This window comes from Oryctolagus cuniculus, chromosome 1 (genome assembly GCF_051225735.1).
Source record: "Oryctolagus cuniculus isolate XC-2025 breed Fujian yellow rabbit chromosome 1, ASM5122573v1, whole genome shotgun sequence".
Lineage (NCBI taxonomy): Eukaryota > Metazoa > Chordata > Mammalia > Lagomorpha > Leporidae > Oryctolagus > Oryctolagus cuniculus.
In genome coordinates, this window is record NC_142867.1 from 4,758,830 (window position 1) to 4,778,289 (window position 19,460).

General features: G+C 46.1%; 1 protein-coding gene across 6 annotated transcripts in view; it reads right to left on the reverse strand.

The window, feature by feature from the left end:
• Positions 1 to 19,460, reverse strand: part of KDM2A (lysine demethylase 2A) — a 134,367-nt gene that overhangs the window by 109,638 nt on the left and 5,269 nt on the right. Inside the window, exon 3 of one of the 6 annotated variants that reach the window (XM_070067682.2) lies at positions 12,619 to 12,740. The exons of the other annotated variants lie outside the window; for them this stretch is intronic. Within the exon in view, the coding sequence (XP_069923783.1) occupies positions 12,619 to 12,660 (42 nt within the window). The 5' untranslated portion in view covers positions 12,661 to 12,740. The remainder of the gene's footprint in view (positions 1 to 12,618; positions 12,741 to 19,460) is intronic. 6 annotated transcript variants of the gene reach the window in all.

Consider the following 19,460-nt stretch of genomic DNA (forward strand, 5'->3'; position numbering starts at 1 on the left):
GCCAGTATTGTGTATAGCAGGTTACACATATGGGTGCCAGTTTGGGTCCCTGTTGCCCCACTTCTGAGCCAGCTCCCTGCTAAAGTGCCTGGGAAAGCAATGGAAGATGGCTCAAGTTCTGGGAACCTGGCACCCACATGGAAGACTCAGATGAAGCTCCTGGCTCTTAGCTTTAGCCTGGCCCAGCTCTGACCATTGCATCCATTTAGGGAGTGAACCAGCAGAAGAAGGTCGATCTCTAATTCTGCCTTTCAAATAATTTTTTTTTTTTGACAGGCAGAGTGGATAGTGAGAGAGAGACAGAGAGAAAGGTCTTCCTTTGCCATTGGTTCACCCTCCAATGGCCGCCACGGCTGGTGCGCTGCAGCCGGCGCACCGCGCTGATCCGAAGGCAGAAGCCAGGTGCCTCTCCTCGTCTCCCATGCAGGTGCAGGGCCCAAGGACTTGGGCCATCCTCCACTGCACTCCCGGGCCACAGCAGAGAGCTGGCCTGGAAGAGGGGCAACCAGGACAGAATCCAGCGCCCCGACTGGGACTAGAACCTGGTGTGCCGGCGCAGCTAGGTGGAGGATTAGCCTATTGAGCCGCGGCGCCGGCCTCAAATAAATTTTTAAAAAATAAATAAATCAGGACAGCGCCGTGACTCAATAGGCTAATCCTCCACCTTGCAGCGCCGGCACACCGGGTTCTAGTCCCAGTCGGAGCGCTGGATTCTGTCCCGGTTGCCCCTCTTCCAGGCCAGCTCTCTGCTGTGGCCCGGGAAGGCAGTGGAGGATGGCCCAAGTGTTTGGGCCCTGCACCTGCATGGGAGACCAGAAGCACCTGGCTCCTGCCTTCGGATCAGCGCGATGCACCAGCCGCAGCGTCCATTGGAGGGTGAACCAACAGCAAAAGGAAGACCTTACTCTCTGTCTCTCTCTCTCTCTCTCACTGTCCACTCTACCTGTCAAAAATAAAAAAATAAATAAAATAAAAAATAAATAAATAAATCTTAAAAAAAAGACTCCATCTGCAATTCCTATACCTCTTATCAGAGTTCCAGGGTTCAAGTCCTGGCTCCATTCCCATTTCCATCTTCCTGTTAATGAGCACCTTGGAAGGTAGCATGTGATGACTCAAATAGTTGGACCCATGTGGCAGAACTAGATGGAGTTTGCAGCTCTTGGCTTCAGCCTAGCCTAACCCTGGCTGTTAAAGGCTTATGGGGGGAACCAGCGCTGTGGCACAATGGGTTAAAGCCCCAGCCTGCAGCACCAGCATCCCATATGGGCACCGGTTCAAGTCCTGGCTACTCCTCTTCCGATCCAGCTCTCTGCTATGGCCTGGGAAAGCCGTGGAAGATGGCCCAAGTCCTTGAGCCCCTGCACCCGTGTGGGAACCTGGAGGAAGCTCCTGGCTTCAGATCAGCTCAGCTCTAGATATTTCAGTCATGGAGAGTGAACCAAAGGAATGGAAGACCTCTCTCTCTCTGGCTCTACCTCTCTCTCTAATTCTCTCAAATAAATAAAATAATTCTTTTAAAAAAAAAATCATATGGGGAGCAATAAATCAGGAGATGGGATCTTCCTCTGTGTCTTTCCTCTTTGCCTTTCCAATAAATTAATTTTAAGAGAATACGCTTTTATTAAAAAAAAAAAAAAGGAGTACTGCCTTTGACTTAACAATACTATGCCTCTACAGCAGGGTGAGGAGACTTTTCTGCCAGCAGCCATTTGGATATTTATAACATCATTTGTGAGCCATACATAATAATTTTAAAAAAATTAACTTGCTATAGATTTATTGAATGTCAAATCCTGCTTGTAGTTGCCTTGGCAGGACCAGATCATATGAGATTTTGTGGGCCTTATATGGCTTGCAGGAGGGACGTTCCCCACTCCTGCTCTGTAGCTATTATCAGTAGTTTAGAAAAAATTTTCAGTAAATTTATTTGGAATTTGGAAACATGTATGAAGGAAATGTAAAGCTTGAAATTAAGGATTGTTAACTGTGTTTTAAAGTCTATCTATTTATATCTATTTGAAAGGCAGAGTAATAGGGGCCAGAGCTATGGCATAGAGGGTAAGGCTGCCACCTGCAGTGCCAGCATCTCATATGGACGCCAGTTTGTGTCCCGTGCTCCACTTCTGATCTAGCTCTCTGCTATGGCCTGGGAAAGCAGAAGATGGCCCAAGTCTTTGGGCCCCTGTACCTGTATGGGAGACCCAGAAGAAGGTCCTGGCTCCTGGCTCCAGATCAGCTCAGCTCCGGCAGTTGCAGTCATTTGGGAGTGAACCAGTGGACAGAAGACCTCTCTCTCTCTCTGCCTCTTTGTAACTCTGCTTTTCAAATAAGTAAATAAATCTTTAAAAAAAATAAATAAAAGAATTACCTGGCAACACACTGTTGGATCTCCACTCCTGGAGTTTCTGATTCAGTAACTTTGCACTAGGACCTAAGAATTCCATTTCTCACTAGTTTCCAGGTCTGGGGACCACACTTTGAAACAATGGGTTTGGGACCAGCATTGTGGTGTAGAGAGGGTAAAGTTTCCACCTCTAATGCCACCATCCCACTTGGGTGCTGGTTCATGTCCCTGTTGCTCCACTTCCAATCTAGCCCTTTACTAACAGCCTGAGAAAAGCAGTGAAGGATGGCTCAAGTGTTTGGGCCTCTATTACCCACAGGGGAGACTTGGAAGAAGCTCCTGGTTCCTAGCTTCTGCCTGGCCCAGCCCCAGCTGATGTGGCCATCTGGGGAGTGAACCAATGAATAGAAGATTTCTCTGTCTCTCCCTTTCTCTCTGTAACTCTGACTTTGAAATAAATCTTTTAAAAATTAGCTTAAAATATTAGAACTAAGAAAGACTTTGCAGATGAATAAAATGAAGCTAGATACTAACCCGGGCTTCCTGATCAACAATCTAAACTTTTCACAATTAAAATTCAGTTATATATATTCTACGTATTTTTAACGATTGAGTAATGTATTTTTGTTCAATTCAATATATATATATATATATATTTTTTTTTTTTTTTTTACAGGCAGAGTGGACAGTGAGAGAGAGAGACACAGAGAGAAAGGTCTTCCTTTTGCCGTTGGTTCACCCTCCAATGGCCGCCGCTGCAGCCGGCGCACCGCGCTGATCCAATGGCAGGAGCCAGGAGCCAGGTGCTTTTCCTGGTCTCCCATGGGGTGCAGGGCCCAAGCACCTGGGCCATCCTCCACTGCACTCCCTGGCCATAGCAGAGAGCTGGCCTGGAAGAAGGGCAACCGGGACAGAATCCGGCTCCCCAACCGGGACTAGAACCCGGTGTGCCGGCGCCGCAAGGTGGAGGATTAGCCTATTGAGCCACTCAATATATATTTTTGAGGACTTGAATTAAGACATGATTCTTAGGCTGGCGTCGTGGCTCACTTGGCTAATCCTCCACCTGTGGCGCCGGCACCCCGGGTTCTAGTCCCGGTTGGGATGCCAGGTACTAGTCCTGGTTGCTCCTCTTCCAGTCCAGCTCTCTGCTGTGGCCTGGGAGGGCAGTGGAGGATGGCCCAAGTGCTTGGGTCCCTGCACCCGCATGGGAGACCAGGAGGAAGCACCAGGCTCCTGGCTTCAGATTGGTGTAGCGCTGGCCGTGGCAGCCATTAGGGGAGTGAACCAATGTAAGGAAGACCTTTCTCTCTGTCTCTCTCACTGTCTATAGCTCTCTCTCTGTCTCTCTCTCTAACTCTGTCAAAAAATAAAAAATTTTTTTAAATTAAAAAAAAAAAAAAAGACATGATTCTTGCCTTAAAAAAGTCCACTCTAGCTGGATAAAGAGACTCATGGTCAAATAATTCCAACACAAAGTGGTCCCACAATAGAAGTGCAGGTAAAGTTCCTCGGGAATGTAGCTGAGAGTTTAGGAGAACATCTGGTGGTCTTGGAGGGTAATTAGGAACTTATCAGGGAAGACAGACTGGGAGGGGAGAGAGAGCACTTCAGATACACAATCACAGGGAAAAAATCCATTAAGCACCTACTATGCATCAGGCACAACATCAAACATAATGACAAAATGGTAATAAAAGACATAGCATATATACTTATACCTACACACATGTAGTTCATATGTAATTACAGAGCACATACTTTACACTCTAAAGGGAAACAGACAACAATCCAAGGAAATACAAAACAGTAGTTTTGAGAAGTGGTATGTATAAGAGGTGTTCTATGAAAGGCGCTGTGGCGTAGTGAGAAAAGCCACCACCTGCAGTGCCAGCATCCCATACGGTCGCCAGTTCAAGTCTCAAGTCTCGGATGCTCAATTTCCAATCCAGCTCTCTGCTATGGCCTGGGAAGGCAGTAGAAGATGGCCCAAGTCCTTGGGTCCCTACATCCAAGTGGGAGGCCCAGAGGAAGCTCCTGGCCTCGGATCAGCACAGTTTCAGCCGTTGCAGCTATCTGAGGAGTGAACTATCAGAGGGAAGACCTCTCTGTGCGTGTGCGTGTGCGTGTGCGTGTGCGTGTGCCTCTGCCTCTTTCAAATAAATAAAATAAATCTTAAAAAAAAAAAAAAAAAGCCGGCGCCGCAGCTCACTAGGCTAATCCTCCGCCTTGCGGCGCCGGCACACCGGGTTCTAGTCCTGGTCGGGGCGCCGGATTCTGTCCCGGTTGCCCCTCTTCCAGGCCAGCTCTCTGCTGTGGCCCGGGAGTGCAGTGGAGGATGGCCCAAGTCCTTGGGCCCTGCACCCCATGGGAGACCAGGAAAAGCACCTGGCTCCTGCCATCAGATCAGCGAGGTGCGCTGGCTGCAGCGCGCCGGCCGCGGCGGCCATTGGAGGGTGAACCAACGGCAAAGGAAGACCTTTCTCTCTGTCTCTCTCTCTCACTGTCCACTCTGCCTGTCAAAAAAAAGAAAAAAAAAAAAAAAAGAAAAAACTAACAATAGAAAGATCTGACCGAAAGAAATGCTTTCCTGAAAAAAGATCTGAGCTAAGGCAATAAACCTTAGCATCCCGTACACCACATTCAAATGCCCTTCACAAAAGCAGAGAATTCTCGTCCACGGCAAGTGTTTGAAAATATCATTACTGTTAATTGGACAGTTTTGTCTCCTTTGAAGTTCAAAAAAGGGTTCTGGATAGGCTACTACTCAGCTTTGCAAGGTAAAAGGGGCTTCTTCACAAAGCCTCCCGCAGACTATGAATACTTATGAACACACTTCCCAATACCAAGAAACTAGGAAATCAAACTAATATGAAAGCAGCATGGTGAGCACAGTTTGAGAGCAAAGGTGGCCGGCGCCGCGGCTCAATAGGCTAATCCTCTGCCTAGCGGTGCCGGCACATCGGGTTCTAATCCCGGTCGGGGCACCGGATTCTGTCCCGGTTGCCCCTCTTCCAGGCCAGCTCTCTGCTGTGGCCAGGGAGTGCAGTGGAGGATGGCCCAAGTGCTTGGGCCCTGCACCCCATGGGAGACCAGGAGAAGCACCTGGCTCCTGCCTTCGGATCAGCACGGTGCACCAGCTGCAGCGCACCAGCCGTGGCGGCCATTGGAGGGTGAACCAACGGCAAAGGAAGACCTTTCTCTCTGTCTCTCTCTCTCTCTCACTGTCTACTCTGCCTGACAAAAAAAAAATTAAAAAAAAAAAGAAAAAAAAAGAGCAAAGGTAACTAGGCGGTCTCATGGGCCATGTTCCTCCTTTCCCTAACGACCAGAACAACTACGGCAGATTTGGCAAATTCCTGTTCCACGGCCCTCCCCATTTCTCTTGACCAGGTTCTGACCACCCTCCTGATAATTATATTACCATTGGCACTTAATCACAGAATGGACTAAATTAATTTTATTGCACTCTTCTTTGTCTTCAGAAAACCATGCAGTTAACTAAGCAGTAATAACAGTCTCAACGATGTAACCAATAGCACCCTATGAACCACAGAGGAGAACCATGCCCTGCCTTCAAGCACCTGTGACCCAGACAATATTTAACCTGTCATCTTGTTCCCAGTTAGGTATCACAAGAAGTAGGGAGGGGCTGGCATGGTGGCACACTAGATTAGGTTAAGCCTCCGCCTGCAGCACCGGCATCCCATATGGGCGTCGGGTTGTAGTCCCGGTTGCTCCTCTTCCAGTCCAGCTCTCTGCTGTGGCCTGGGAAAGCAGTGGAGGATGGCCCAAGTGCTTGGGCCCCTGCACCTGCATGGGAGACCAGGAGGAAGCGCCTGGCTCCTGGCTTCAGATCGGCGCAGCTCTGCCCGCTGTGGCCACCTAGGGAGTGAACCAATGGAAGGAAGACCTTTCTCTGTCTCTCTCTCTCACTGTCTGTAATTCTACCTGTCAAATAAATAAATAAAAAATAAAAAGTAGGGAGAAAAAAATGTTGAGGTTCAGTTAAGAGGTGTCCTTCAATATTGCAAATGGGCTTCAGAGAGCAAGAAGGAAGGCAGCTGGGAGACAGGACCTCACGTGTGAGGGAGAGAGAGGCTTCTTTCTGTGGAGTACACAAAGGGGTAAGAGCAGAAAACAAGAAGGCAACAGTCAAGTGAGGCCTGAATACCAGGCTAAGGAGTTTGTCCCTACAATGGCAAAACATTTCAAGTTAATCAAATGCTTATAAACTATTTTCAAAGGCTGAATTTTATTTTTACTGTTCCACAGAAGGAAAAATGAAGTTCAACAAAGTGAACCTGCCCAATGATAACAGAATTTATAGCTGAAACTCAGGGACAGGACTCATGAAATGAAGTCCAGTATTTGTCCCACGCGACCAATGACTTTACTGAGTGGGAAAATTATAGAGGGTAGGAAAACAAACAGAAAGTTGGAAGTACAACATAAAAAATAATGAAAAAAAAAATACAACACACATCACCCACACCCACACCCACACCCATACACAGCAGCTGCCTACTACAATAATCCAGAGTAACATTCGGAACAAGGAATGGCAGTAAGAACTACAAAGAGATGAATATGAGAAATCTAGCAGAACCCAAGAGGGGCTGATGCTGTAGCATGGGGGTAAAGGGTAAAGCTGCTGCCTACAGTGCCAGCATTCCATATGGGCGCTCGTTCAAGTCCCAGCTGCTTCACTTCCAATCCAGCTATTTGCTATGGCCTGGAAAGGCAGTGGAGGATGGCCCAGGTCCTTGGGTCCCTGCACCCACGTAGGAGACCCAAAAGGAACTCCTGGCTTCAGATCGGCACATCTCCAGCTGTTATGGCTAACTGGGGAGTGAACTAACAGATGGAGGACCTTTTTCTGCCTCTCCTTTTCTCTGTGTAGCTCTTTCAAATAAATAATCTTTTAAAAAAATTAAAAAATCCAAGAGAAACTTTCTTGGCTCCTATACTTTAACTTTTAGCTACCATTTGCTCATTTACAAAACTCTTTGAGCTTTTCTTCGCTATCTCCTCTATCTAATCTCATTTATTCCAAAGACTCTTCTGCCCTCACTGCCAATGAAATCCATTTAAAGTCACCACTAGGAGCCAGCACTGTGGTGTAGTCGTTAAAGCCGCCACCTGCAGTGCCGGCATGCCATGTGAGCACCAGTTCAAGTCCCAGCTGCTTGACTTCCAATCCACCTCTGCTATGGCCTGGCAAAGCAATGGAAATGGCCCAAGTCCTTGGGACCCTGCACCCGCGTGGGAGACCAGAACAAGTTCCTGTCTCCTGACTTTGGATCAACACAGCTCCAGCTGTTACAGCCAATTGGGGAGTGAACCATCAGATGAAAGACCTCTCTTTGTAACTCTGTCTTTCAAATAAATAAAATAAATCTTTTTTAAAAAAAAGAAAGAAAGAAAGAGACTCTGTCCTCCACTAATGTCTCTCCAGATACACTGGCCTCTTTGGTATTTTGTATGGTTGGTTGGTAGGTTGTGCAAATATGTCAAATTCTTTCCAACTTTACATGAGCTAATAATAATCACTCTCGGGGCCAGTGCTGTGGTGTAGCGGGTAAAGCCACTGCCTGCAGTGCCGGCATCCCATACGGGCGCTGGTTCAAGTCCCAGCTGCTCTACTTCTGATCCAGCTCTCTGCTATGGCCTAGGAAGGCAGCAGAAGATGGCCCAAGTCCTTGGGCCCCAAGTGGGAGGCCCAGAGGAAGCTCCTGGCTTCTGGCTTCAGATTGGCGCAGCTCTGACCGTTGTGGCCGACTCGGGAACAAATCAGCAGAAGGAAGACCTCTCTCTCTGCCTCTCCTTCTCTCTCTGTGTAACTCTGCCTTTCAAATAAATAAATCTTTAAAAATAAATAAATAAATGAATGAATAATCCCTCTTCATCTTTGCCGGGTTACCTCCCACACATCCGTCAGGTTCCAGCTTTAAAGGCTTTCCCAGGAAAAGTGATCTCTGATGCCTCAACCCACTACTGAAGTCTGGATTAGGTCACACTATTATATACTCTCCCTGCATCCTGTACTCACTGTTGTGGCCCTGTCCATAACTATAATTAGCATTACTAGCATAAAAACTGATTTCACGTCTGATTTTCCCACGAGACCAGAGGAAAATAGCTGCTTTGCTCATTCTTCTATCCCAAGAGTCCTGCATGGTTTAGCATAGCCTACTGCACAACCTAACTTACAATGGTATATACTGAATGTGTACTCTTGTGGTTGACCCAAATGTTATGTGGCAAATGGCTATTGTTACTTTTGGATTTCGGGAATAAAGTCAAGGGGAAAAAGTCTGCACATATTTTTGAAGAGATGCAATTTTTGTTTCCAAATATTTCTGATCTCCAGGCAGTTGAATCTGCAGGTGAGTAACCCACAGACACAAACGGCCAACTGTCTACAAATTGGCGTGAGTTACCATCCACCCATCCATCGGGCTCTTCCCCTAATTTCAGATATACAGGGCGATTTTTTTTTTCTCCTTATACTTTCCCCTCTTAGAAAGGGTTCCACATGGTACAGCCACAGACTGTGTACTGTATAACTCCAAGGACATCTTTCACAGATTAAGACAGTGAATGACACCTGCTAGGAATGTGTAATGCAGCAGCATTGCCTCCAACTTCTGACAACCCCAAGAATCGTGATAATCAAAAAACTAAGACAATAAACATAAGAGACAGAAGTACACTGGAAACTAAAAAAATACTATAAAACGCTTACTACATTTACAAATAGATTCCCTCAAGGTCATGATCAGAGTGACAAGAGTGAGCTAGCTGGATTATTGCTCTGACACAAAGTTCCTAACTTCTGGGGCCGGCACTGTAGTGCAGTAAGCCAGCATCCCATATGGGTGCTGGTTGAGTCCAGCTGCTCCACTTCTGATGCAGCTCCCGGCTAATGTGCCTGGGAAAGCAATGGAGGATGGACAAAGTGCTTGGGCTGGGCCCCTGCACCCACGTAGGAGACCTGGATGAAACTCCTGGCTCCTGGTTTCAGATCAGACCAGTCCTGGCCATTGTGGTCATTTGGGGAGTAAACGAGCGGACGGAAGGCGTCTCTGTCTCTCTCTCTCTAACTCTGCCTTTCAAATAAATTAATTAATTAAAAAAGGGAAGGATTAAGACTGGGGCTACCTTGAATTCACACATGAAGGCCTGAAATATTGTCTCAGGAATGGTCATGAGAGCATTCAGTACACACAGCACTTCAGAGTATTTTAGTATTTACTTATATCAACACTACAGCTTCTATTTCATTTTTCTAGAGTCAAACTTCAAAGAGGATATAAGAAGACACTTCTTGTTTAATTATTGCTCCCAAGACACCAAATGTGGGGTCGATGAAATGGTGTAGTGGGTTAAGCCACACCGGCATCCCACAGGGGTATGGTTTGTGTCCCAGCTGCTCCACTTCCAATCCAGCTTCCTGATAATGTGCCTGGGAAAGGAACGGAAGATGGTCCAAATGCAATGGGACCCTGTATCAACATGGGAGACTCAAAAAAGCTCCAGGCTCCTGGCTTCAGCCTGGCCCAGCCCTGGCTATTGCAGCCATTTGGGAGTGAACCAACAGATGGAAGATCTCTCGATCTCTCTCTAACTCTGCCTTTCAAATATCAAATAGATAAATCTTTAAAAAAAAAAAAAAAAAGACACTGAATGCTTAGATTACCAAAATAAGTTGATCTTCAGATACATTAAAGGAGTAGTAATAATATCCACAACCAGGTTGAAGATTACCATGACCATAATCTTAGTTTTTTTAAAAAAGATTTTTTCTTTATTTGAAAAGTAGTTACAGACAGTGAGAGGGAGAAACAGAGAGAGGTCTTCCGTTCGCTGGTCCACTCCCCAAATGGTCACAACAGCCAGAGCTGTGCTGATCTGAAGCCAGGAGACAGGAACCTCTTCCAGGTCTCCCACGCGGGTGCAGGGGCCCAAGGACTTGGGCCATCTTGTATTGCTTTCCCAGGCCATAGCAGAGCTGGGTGAGAAGAGGAGCAGCTGGGACTAGAACCAGCGCTCATATGGGATGCCAGCGCCACAGGTAGAGGATTAACCTACTGCACCACAGCGCCAGCCCCCATAATGTTAGTTTTATGAAAATTCAACCAAAAAAACTTTATGTTCACTTTTATGCAAAGCATTGGGAAAAATCTGAGACCATTTTTGAGATATTCTGAGTTAGGCTTAAAACTCCAACACAACAGCAAGTAATCAGGATGGAATATTTCCCTTTACACAGCCTTTACATCAGGGTTGTCAATCTCACACTGTTGATATTTTGGACCAGTAATTTTTTTTGAGGTATGGTGAGGGAGTCCTGTGCCTGACAGGATGTTCTATCAACACCCCTAGCTTCTACCCAGAAAACACCAGGGTCACTCCCCAGTCCTACAATCAGAAATGTTCCCTCAAGGCCGGCGCCGTGGCTCAATAGGCTAATCCTCCACCTTGCGGCGCCGGCACACCGGGTTCTAGTCCCGGTCGGGGCGCCGGATTCTGTCCCGGTTGCCCCTCTTCCAGGCCAGCTCTCTGCTATGGCCAGGGAGTGCAGTGGAGGATGGCCCAGGTGCTTGGGCCCTGTACCCCATGGGAGACCAGGAAAAAGCACCCGGATCCTGGCTCCTGCCATCGGATCAGCGTGGTGCGCCCGCTGCAGCGGCGGCCATTGGAGGGTGAACCAACGGCAAAAGGACGACCTTTCTCTCTCTGTCTCTCTCTCACTGTCCACTCTGCCTGTCAAAACATAAAAAAAAAAAAAAAAAAAAAAAAAGATAAAAAAAAAAAAGAAATGTTCCCTCAGAAGCAGTAGAAGATGGCCCAAGTCCTTGGGGCCCTGCACCCACATGGGAGACCCAGAAGAAACTCCTGGCTCCTGGCTTCAAATCAGCCCAGCTCTGGTCACTGTGGCCATTTAGGGAGTGATTAATTAAAAAGAAAAAAAAAGAAATGTCCCCTCTGTTGAGGATACCTGCTTTAAATAAATCTGCTAACACCTCCAACAGTCTAAAACATCCACCCTCCCTTTTTCTCCACCCCCTTTCAAAAACCTCTCCTCTGGTCTTCATAGTAACCCAGGCTTAATCCCAGAGTCTACGTTATCCATTTGCCTTAGTCTCTAAAATCCTCAGCAAGCACTTAGTGCACTTCTCCATTCAGCTCTCTTGTTCAAAACCACAACTAATAAGAGTTGATATGGAAACTCATGGCTTCTAATCTCCTAATTAAACCTTCTTTTCTATCCTAACAGGCAGCTATCCATCACAGTCATCACATTCTGTTATTTCTTCCTTCCATCTCCTCCTTTCCATTTCTACCATCTATACCTCAGAGCAGCACTTCTCAAACTTCTGGCTTATTAAATAATTATTAATAAGCATCATTTGGCTTATTAAAACCCAGACTGCTGGGCCCCAACTCCAGAGTTTCTGATTCAGTTAAGTTTGAGAAGGGGCTCAAGACTTTATCCTTCCAACATCACAGATACCCAGATAATGGTGATGCTACCGCTGTTTGGTAACCACTGCCATAGTTCAGATACCCATCACCTCAAAAGGTAAAAGTTTAATGTTCTTTTACTAGACACCTCCCTGACATGAAACTGCAGAAATTACTCCTAAAATGCCACTCTGATCAATCATTATCCTATTAAGAACAAACTACAACTCTAATGGTTCTCTACTAACCGTACCTGGCTCTCACTGTTGTTTAAGATGTTATTTCCAGCATTATCAAGAGTGCCTACACGTGGCAGGCGCCGCGGCTCAATAGGCTAATCCTCCACCTTGCGGCGCCGGCATACCAGGTTCTAGTCCCGGTCGGGGCACCGGATTCTGTCCTGGTTGCCCCTCTTCCAGGCCAGCTCTCTGCTGTGGCCCGGGAGTGTAGTGGAGGATGGCCCAAGTGCTTGGGCCCTGCACCCCATGGGAGACTAGGAGAAGCACCTGGTTGCCGGCTCCGGATCAGCGCGGTGCGCCAGCCGCAGCGCGCCGGCCGTGGCGGCCATTGGAGGGTGAACCAACGGCAAAGGAAGACCTTTCTCTCTGTCTCTCTCTCTCACTGTCCACTCTGCCTGTCAAAAATTACAAAAAAAAAAAAAAAAAAAAAGTGCCTACACAAACAAGTCATATACTTTAGTCCTATTAACCTATCAGATATCTACAGAACAGACCATAGGAACACTTATGCTGTCTTTACCACCAGGGAGGCCACCCTCTTCCCTCCTCCTCTCTACCTACCTGAAGGAGGCCTTCACCACTGTATTTGTCAAAACCATTCATTTGGTCACTATTTGCTGCCTTTTATCTTTAGGGTTTAAGTTTTTACCAAGTACTCAGAGACAGAGAAAACCCCCAAGAACCTAAAAATTTAAAACAGAAAACAAGAAATGAATGACATGAATAAATAAAAGCTTGACATACAAACTGTACAATACTGCTGTTTTAATAGATTAAGTGCAATAATTTCAAAGTCTGTGCCTTTTTTAAAAAAATTTATTTTTTATTTTTATTTTTATGACAGGCAGAGTGGACAGTGAGAGAGAGAGAGACAGAGAGAAAGGTCTTCCTTTACCATTGGTTCACCCTCCAAGGCCGCCGCGGCCAGCGCACCGCACTGATCCAAAGCTGGGAGCCAGGTGCTTCTCCTGGTCTCCCATGGGGTACAGGGCCCAAGCACTTGGGCCATCCTCCACTGCACTCCCGGGCCACAGCAGAGAGCTGGCCTGGAAGAGGGGCAACCGGGATAGAATCCGGTGCCCTGACCGGGACTAGAACCCGGTGTGCCGGCGCCGCAAGGCAAAGGATTAGCCTAGTGAGCCGCAGCGCCGGCCTATTTATTTTTATTTTTGACAGGCAGAGTGGACAGTGAGAGAGAGAGAGAGAGAGAGACAGAGAGAAAGGTCTTCCTTTGCCGTTGGTTCACCCTCCAATGGCCGCCGAGGCCAGTGCACCGCGCTGATCCGAAGCCAGGAGCCAGGTGCTTTTCCTGGTCTCCCATGGGATGCAGGGCCCAAGCACCTGGGCCATCCTCCACTGCACTCCCTGGCCACAGCAGAGAGCTGGCCTGGAAGAGGGGCAACCGGGACAGAATCTGGCGACCCAACCGGGACTAGAACCCGGTGTGCCGGCGCCACAAGGTGGAGGATTAGCCTATTGAGCTGCGGCGCCGGCCTCAAAGTCTGTGCTTTTACAAATGTGATTAAATACTAGCTGTCAAATACTTGAGACTATCTCATTTGGGGTGTTAAAAAGACAGCTGTTAGGGAAGAAAATTTAAAAGTAGCATCAAAAAAAGAGAAAAGTATTTAGACTACAACTTACCACAATAAGAGTGGGTATAATTTGTCTTTTGTATGAAATACACCAAGAAAGATGGGATGGTATGAGAGAAGAAACATGGTGTTTAGAAGAGTCAGGATACCTGGGTTTAAGGACTGGTTCTACCCCATACCAACTCTGTGGTCATGGGCAAGTCGTGGCCCCTCCTTGAACCTACATTTCCAAAATCAAAAAAAATCAATATTCTGTAAAACTATACCATCCAGGTAGGTATCCAGTGTGATGATTAAGACAACTCTTGGTTGGGGCCAATGCTTTGGTGTAGCAAGTAAAACCACTGCCTGCAGTGCCAGCATCCCATGTGGGCGCCAGTTCGAGTCCCGGCTGCTCCAATTCCGATCCAGCTCTCTGCTGTGGCCTGGGAAAGCAGTAGAAGATGGCCCAAGTCTTTGGGCCTCTGGACTTGTGTGGGAGACCCAGAGGAAGCTCCTGGCTCCTGGCTTCGGATTGGTGCAGCTCCAGCCATTGCAGTGAATTGGGAAGTGAACCACTGGATGGAAGACCTCTCTGTCTCTCCTTCTTTCTCTGTGTAACTCTTTCAAATAAATAAATATATCTTTTTTTTAAAGACTTATTTATTTATTTGAAAGTCAGTTACAAAGAAAGAGGAGAGGCAGAGAGAGAGAGAGAGGAAGAGAGAGAGGTATTCCATCTGATGGTTCACTCCCCAATTGACTGCAACGGCTAGAGCTGCCCAATGTGAAGCCGAGAACTTCTTCCGGGTCTCCCACGTGGGTGCAGGGGCCCAAGGACTTGGGGCCATCTTCTGCTTTCCCAGGCCTTAGCAGAGAGCCGGATAGGAAGAGGAGAAGCCGGGTCTCAAACTGGCGCCCAAATGGGATGCCGGTGCTGCAGGCTAGGGCGTTAACCTGCTACACCACAGCACCAGCCCCAATAAATAAATCTTAAAAAAAAAAAAAAAAAAAAAAAAGACAGCTCTTGGGACTCCCACATTCTGCAGCTGAGTGCTTGGGGCTGGAGTCCTGGCTCCACTCCTGATTCCAGCTTCCTGCTCTTGTGCACTCTGGGAAGGCAGCAGATAACAGCTCAAGCACTTGGGTCCCTGCCATCGACATGGGAGACCTGGATTGATTTCCTGGCTTCTGGCTTTGGCCTGGCCCAGCACAGGCTGTGGCAGCTATTTGGGATTTGGGGAGTGAACCAGCAGATGGAAGATGTCTGTTTCTCTCCCTCTCTCTCTTTCCTTCCAAATAAATAAAAAACAAACAAACAAACAAAAAACCCATACCCATAGTTATGCTCATTCCCATATACCAAAGTCTCTCCTCCATCTAGTGGCCTATTCCTAGCACTCAAAAAAAATGGTAACAAAGTATCTATCAGTTTTCAATAACATCAACAAATACTAGGGCTGTGACTTAGTGATTTGAGTCCCAGGTGCTCCACTTCCCATCCAGCTCTCTGCTATGGCCTGGGAAAGCAGTAGAAGATGGCCCAAGTGCTTGGACCCCTGCACCCACAGGGGAGACCCAGAAGCTCCTGGCCCCTGGCTTCGTATAGGCCCAGTTTCCGGTTGTTGCAGTCATTTGAGAAATGAACCAGCAAATGGAAGACACCTCTCTCTCTCTGCCCCTGCCTCTCTAACTCTGCTTTTCAAATAAATAAATAAACCTTAAAAGAAAATACTTACTGAGTGCTTGATATATGTGTGGACACTATTTGAAGCACCCACTATACCAAGCATAAACAAAAAGTCCCACCTGTTTGGGAGCTCACACTCTAATGGAAAGCTATACACAAACAAACTTAAGTATGGTAGATCAGCACTTAGCAAAATAACAAGAGAAAGTTATAGGATTTAAATACAACCTTGATTCTGGGTGTCTAAAACACATCTTTTTATTGTTATCGACAAATAACTTCCCAAATCAGGAAGGAGGCCGCAATAGTCAGAACAGGATACTCCTCTAGTCAAACAGAAAGCTAATCTCATAAAATTATAAATACACAAATTCAGCAGGTTAATGTAAATCACCTACAACTTTTTCCTAGCTGTTAACAATGATACTTTCATACTAGGTGGGGAAAAAAGCTTAAAATAAGTATTCTATTTTGCCTAATCCATGCCTAGTCACAAAGACCTTAGAGTGGGATCACTTGAAGTGGGAATGCTTGTAAAAGCAATATGGTAACTGATGCTGAACTGAGAGACAATTTCAAAGGTAACCCAAGAAAAAGTTGGAATTTTGTCAGAGTTTCAGTGTCCCCAGTTCCTTATAACACATAAAAGATTTAGCTATTTCATAGAGAATCATATGTAAAGCATGTTAGCAGGATTGAACACCTGATAGGATAACAACATCCTTTAGACAATCTCTTAATCTCATCATCAAGATTGACAAGCAAACTAAATTCTCAAGTAAATCAACATCTCCCCCTTCAGATAATACCACCAGGCTTAGGTGAACCTCAGAAAAAACACTCAGATTCTGTTAACTCTTTTTACCTGAAGTACGCTGTCTTCACTGTTTTGATTTGAGTATTCATTTGATTCTACAATTGCCTTTGGTAGAGGCCATGGAATTTTTTTTTCCATGCTAAATAACTATATGTGCAATACACTGTATAGAATGAGAACAGATATTACAATCCATTATATTAAAATATGTAACAAGGGGCTGGTGCCGCGGTTCACTAGGCTAATCCTCCACCTGCGGCGCCAGCACACCAGGTTCTAGTTAGTCCCAGTCAGGGTGGCGGATTCTTTCCCGGTTACTCCTCTTCCAGTCCAGCTCTCTGCTGTGGCCCAGGAGGGCAGTGGAGGATGGCCCAAGTGTTTGAGCCTTGCACCCACATGGGAGACCAGGAGAAGCACCTGGCTCCTGCCTTTGGATCAGCGCACCGTGCCAGCTGTAGTGGCCACTTGGGGGTGAACCAACAGAAAAAGGAAGACCTTTCTTTCTCTCTCACTGTCTAACTCTACCTGTCAAAAAAAAATTAAAAAAAAAAAAAAAGTAACAAGATCGTCTTTTCCAATAAAAATGAAAAAAGTTCCAAGTTAAAACTAAAGGCTGTCAGGGCTGGCGCTGTGGCATAGTGGGTAAGGCCGCCACCTGCAGTGCCAGCATCCCATATGGGCGCTGGTTCCAATCCCAGCTGCTCCACTTCTGATCCAGCTCTCTGCTATGTATGGCCTGGGAAAGCAGTGAAAGATGCCCCAAGTCCTTGGGCCGCTGCACCCACATGGGAGACCCGGAAGAAGCTCCTGGCTCCTGGCTTCTGGCTTCAGATGGGCCCAGCTCCAGCTGTTGTGGTCAACTGGGGAGTGAACCAGCGGATGAAAGACTTCTCTCTCTTTCTCTGCCTCTCCTTCTCTCTGTGTAACTCTGACTTCCAAATAAATAAATAAATCTATAAAAAACTACACAGTACAGAACTCTTCATTTGCAGACTGACTTTAGGTACATGGACAGCACCTTTGATTTTTCTAGACAAAAATTATGTTAAGATTGCTGTGGCTTCAAAAACCTAAAAATTCACCAATTAGAACTAATTTGGTTTTAACTCATACTTTAGATTGAAAAACTTTAAGAATGCTGACCATTCCCTCCCATACAAGAATACTTAAATACACATGGAAAGTGACAAAAACCCAAAACCACTGCAACCAAATACAGACCAAAAAAAGTTCCATTGTTAATATCTGCCAATATTTCTCAACAAGAACCTCTACCTAAATTTTCTAAAAATACAGAAACAAATCTTTACTGCAGCACAACCAAATACCCAGACCATCACCAAAATGAAGCCTCTATCCCTCCAACTTGAGTACTTCCTCTGGTATATAAACTTGGTTGGCAACCTATACACAAAGAACTAAAACTTTTACTTGGAAAAAAAAATTAGTCTTAAGGAAAGTCAAAAATTGGTTACTCACTCTGATTTTTTTTTAAGCTGTCCAACTACAACACTGAAGTATTTCAGCTCCAAAAAAAGCAGAGCATATGCCCCAAATCCACCTATACACAACAATAGGTACAATTCTTTTCTACATATAGTAGGCAAATAATAGTCTGGCAAAAGATAAGACAATTTTTTCAACTACCTATTTCTGATGTATTCTAAATGACTTACCACAAAGATGATATAAACATCAGAATTTGCTTTACTAAATTCAGCTATGCAATTGAAATAGTCATATTAGTGGAAAAAAATTTAAGGGATCTATTCAAACATGATTTTTTTTTTTTTTTTTTGACAGGCAGAGTTAGTGAGAGAGAGAGAGAGAAAGGTCTTCCTTTCCGTTGGTTCACCCCCCAAATGGCCGCCACGGCGGGCGCGCTAAGACAATCCAAAGCCAGGAGCCAGGGGCTTCCTCCTGGTCTCCCATGCGGGTGCAGGGCCCAAGCACTGCCTTTCCGGGCCACAGCAGAGAGCTGGACTGAAAGAGGAGCAACCAGGACAGAATCCGGCGCTCCGACCGGGACTAGAACCTTGGGTACCGGCGCCACAGGTGGAGGGTTAGCCAAGTGAGCTAATTCATGCCGGCCCATGAATTCTTACTAGTAAGATTTTTTTTTAAATCAGTAAAGGATCCTGAATACAAAAAAAGTCATTCTTGCCCCTAGATGCTTTCTGAAGTTATGTCACAGAGGGATGACCATTTAAGTTCTGTCCCTTCAAACAACAGGGCAGTAAAGTCAGTAACACCATCATGCAATGTGTCAGATGATTCAAGTGCACAGATACAGTACATGGAACCAAACCTTAACCACCAGGCCAAATTAATAAACCTGCTACTTTATCTTTTGAACTTTATGTTCCATGGCCAGTAACTGGAAAACAAAAATAAGTTCCATCTATTAAAGAGATAAACAGCATTACAATCTATATATAGTTACCTACAGTAACCTATAGTTACTATAAAAATGAGCATAACTGAGGATAAGAAACAAAAGGAATTTCTCAGCACTTTCATTTAATGGAAATTCCTCATCCTGTCTTCATGTCAGTCTTTAAACTCCTCAGATAAGATCTACCTAAATCAATAAAGAATTCTGTAACAGGAGCACTCACCACAGAGACACTCAAAGTTGGTAGGCAGACTGCCACTGAAATAATCATAAGTTTTGTAATAAAAGAGATTTACACCTGAGATAAAATTTTGTCATACAGGGGCTGGCGCTATGGCATAGCAGGCAAAGCCGCCGCCTGAAGCGCTGGCATCCCATATGGCCGCCAGTTCGAGTCCCAGCTACTCCACTTCCAATCCAGCTCTCTGCTGTGGCCTGGGAGAGCAGAAGATGGCCCAAGTGCTTGGGCCCCTGCCACCGATATGGGAGAACCGGAGGAGGCTCCTGGCTCCTGGCTCCTGATCAGTGCCGGTCCAGCTGTTGCAGCCAGTTGGGGAGTGAACCAACAGATGGAAGACCTCTCCTCTCTCTCTCTCTGCCTCTCCTCTCTCTGTGTAACCATGACTTTCAAATAAATAAATAAATCTTTAAAAAAAATCTAAAATAAATCTTAAAAAAAAAAAAAAAAAAAAAAAGGAGGGCCAGCGCTGTAGCGCAGCAGGTTAAAGCCCTGGCCTGAAGCACCAGCATCCCATATGGGCGCCGGTTTGAGTCCCAGCTGCTCCTCTTCCAATCCAGCTCTCTGCTATGCCCTGGGAAAGCAGTGGAGGATGGCCCAAGTCCTTGGGCCCCTGCACCCGCGTGGGAGACCTGGAAGAAACTCCTGGCTCCTGGCTTCTGATCAGCACCAGTGGATGGAAGACCTCT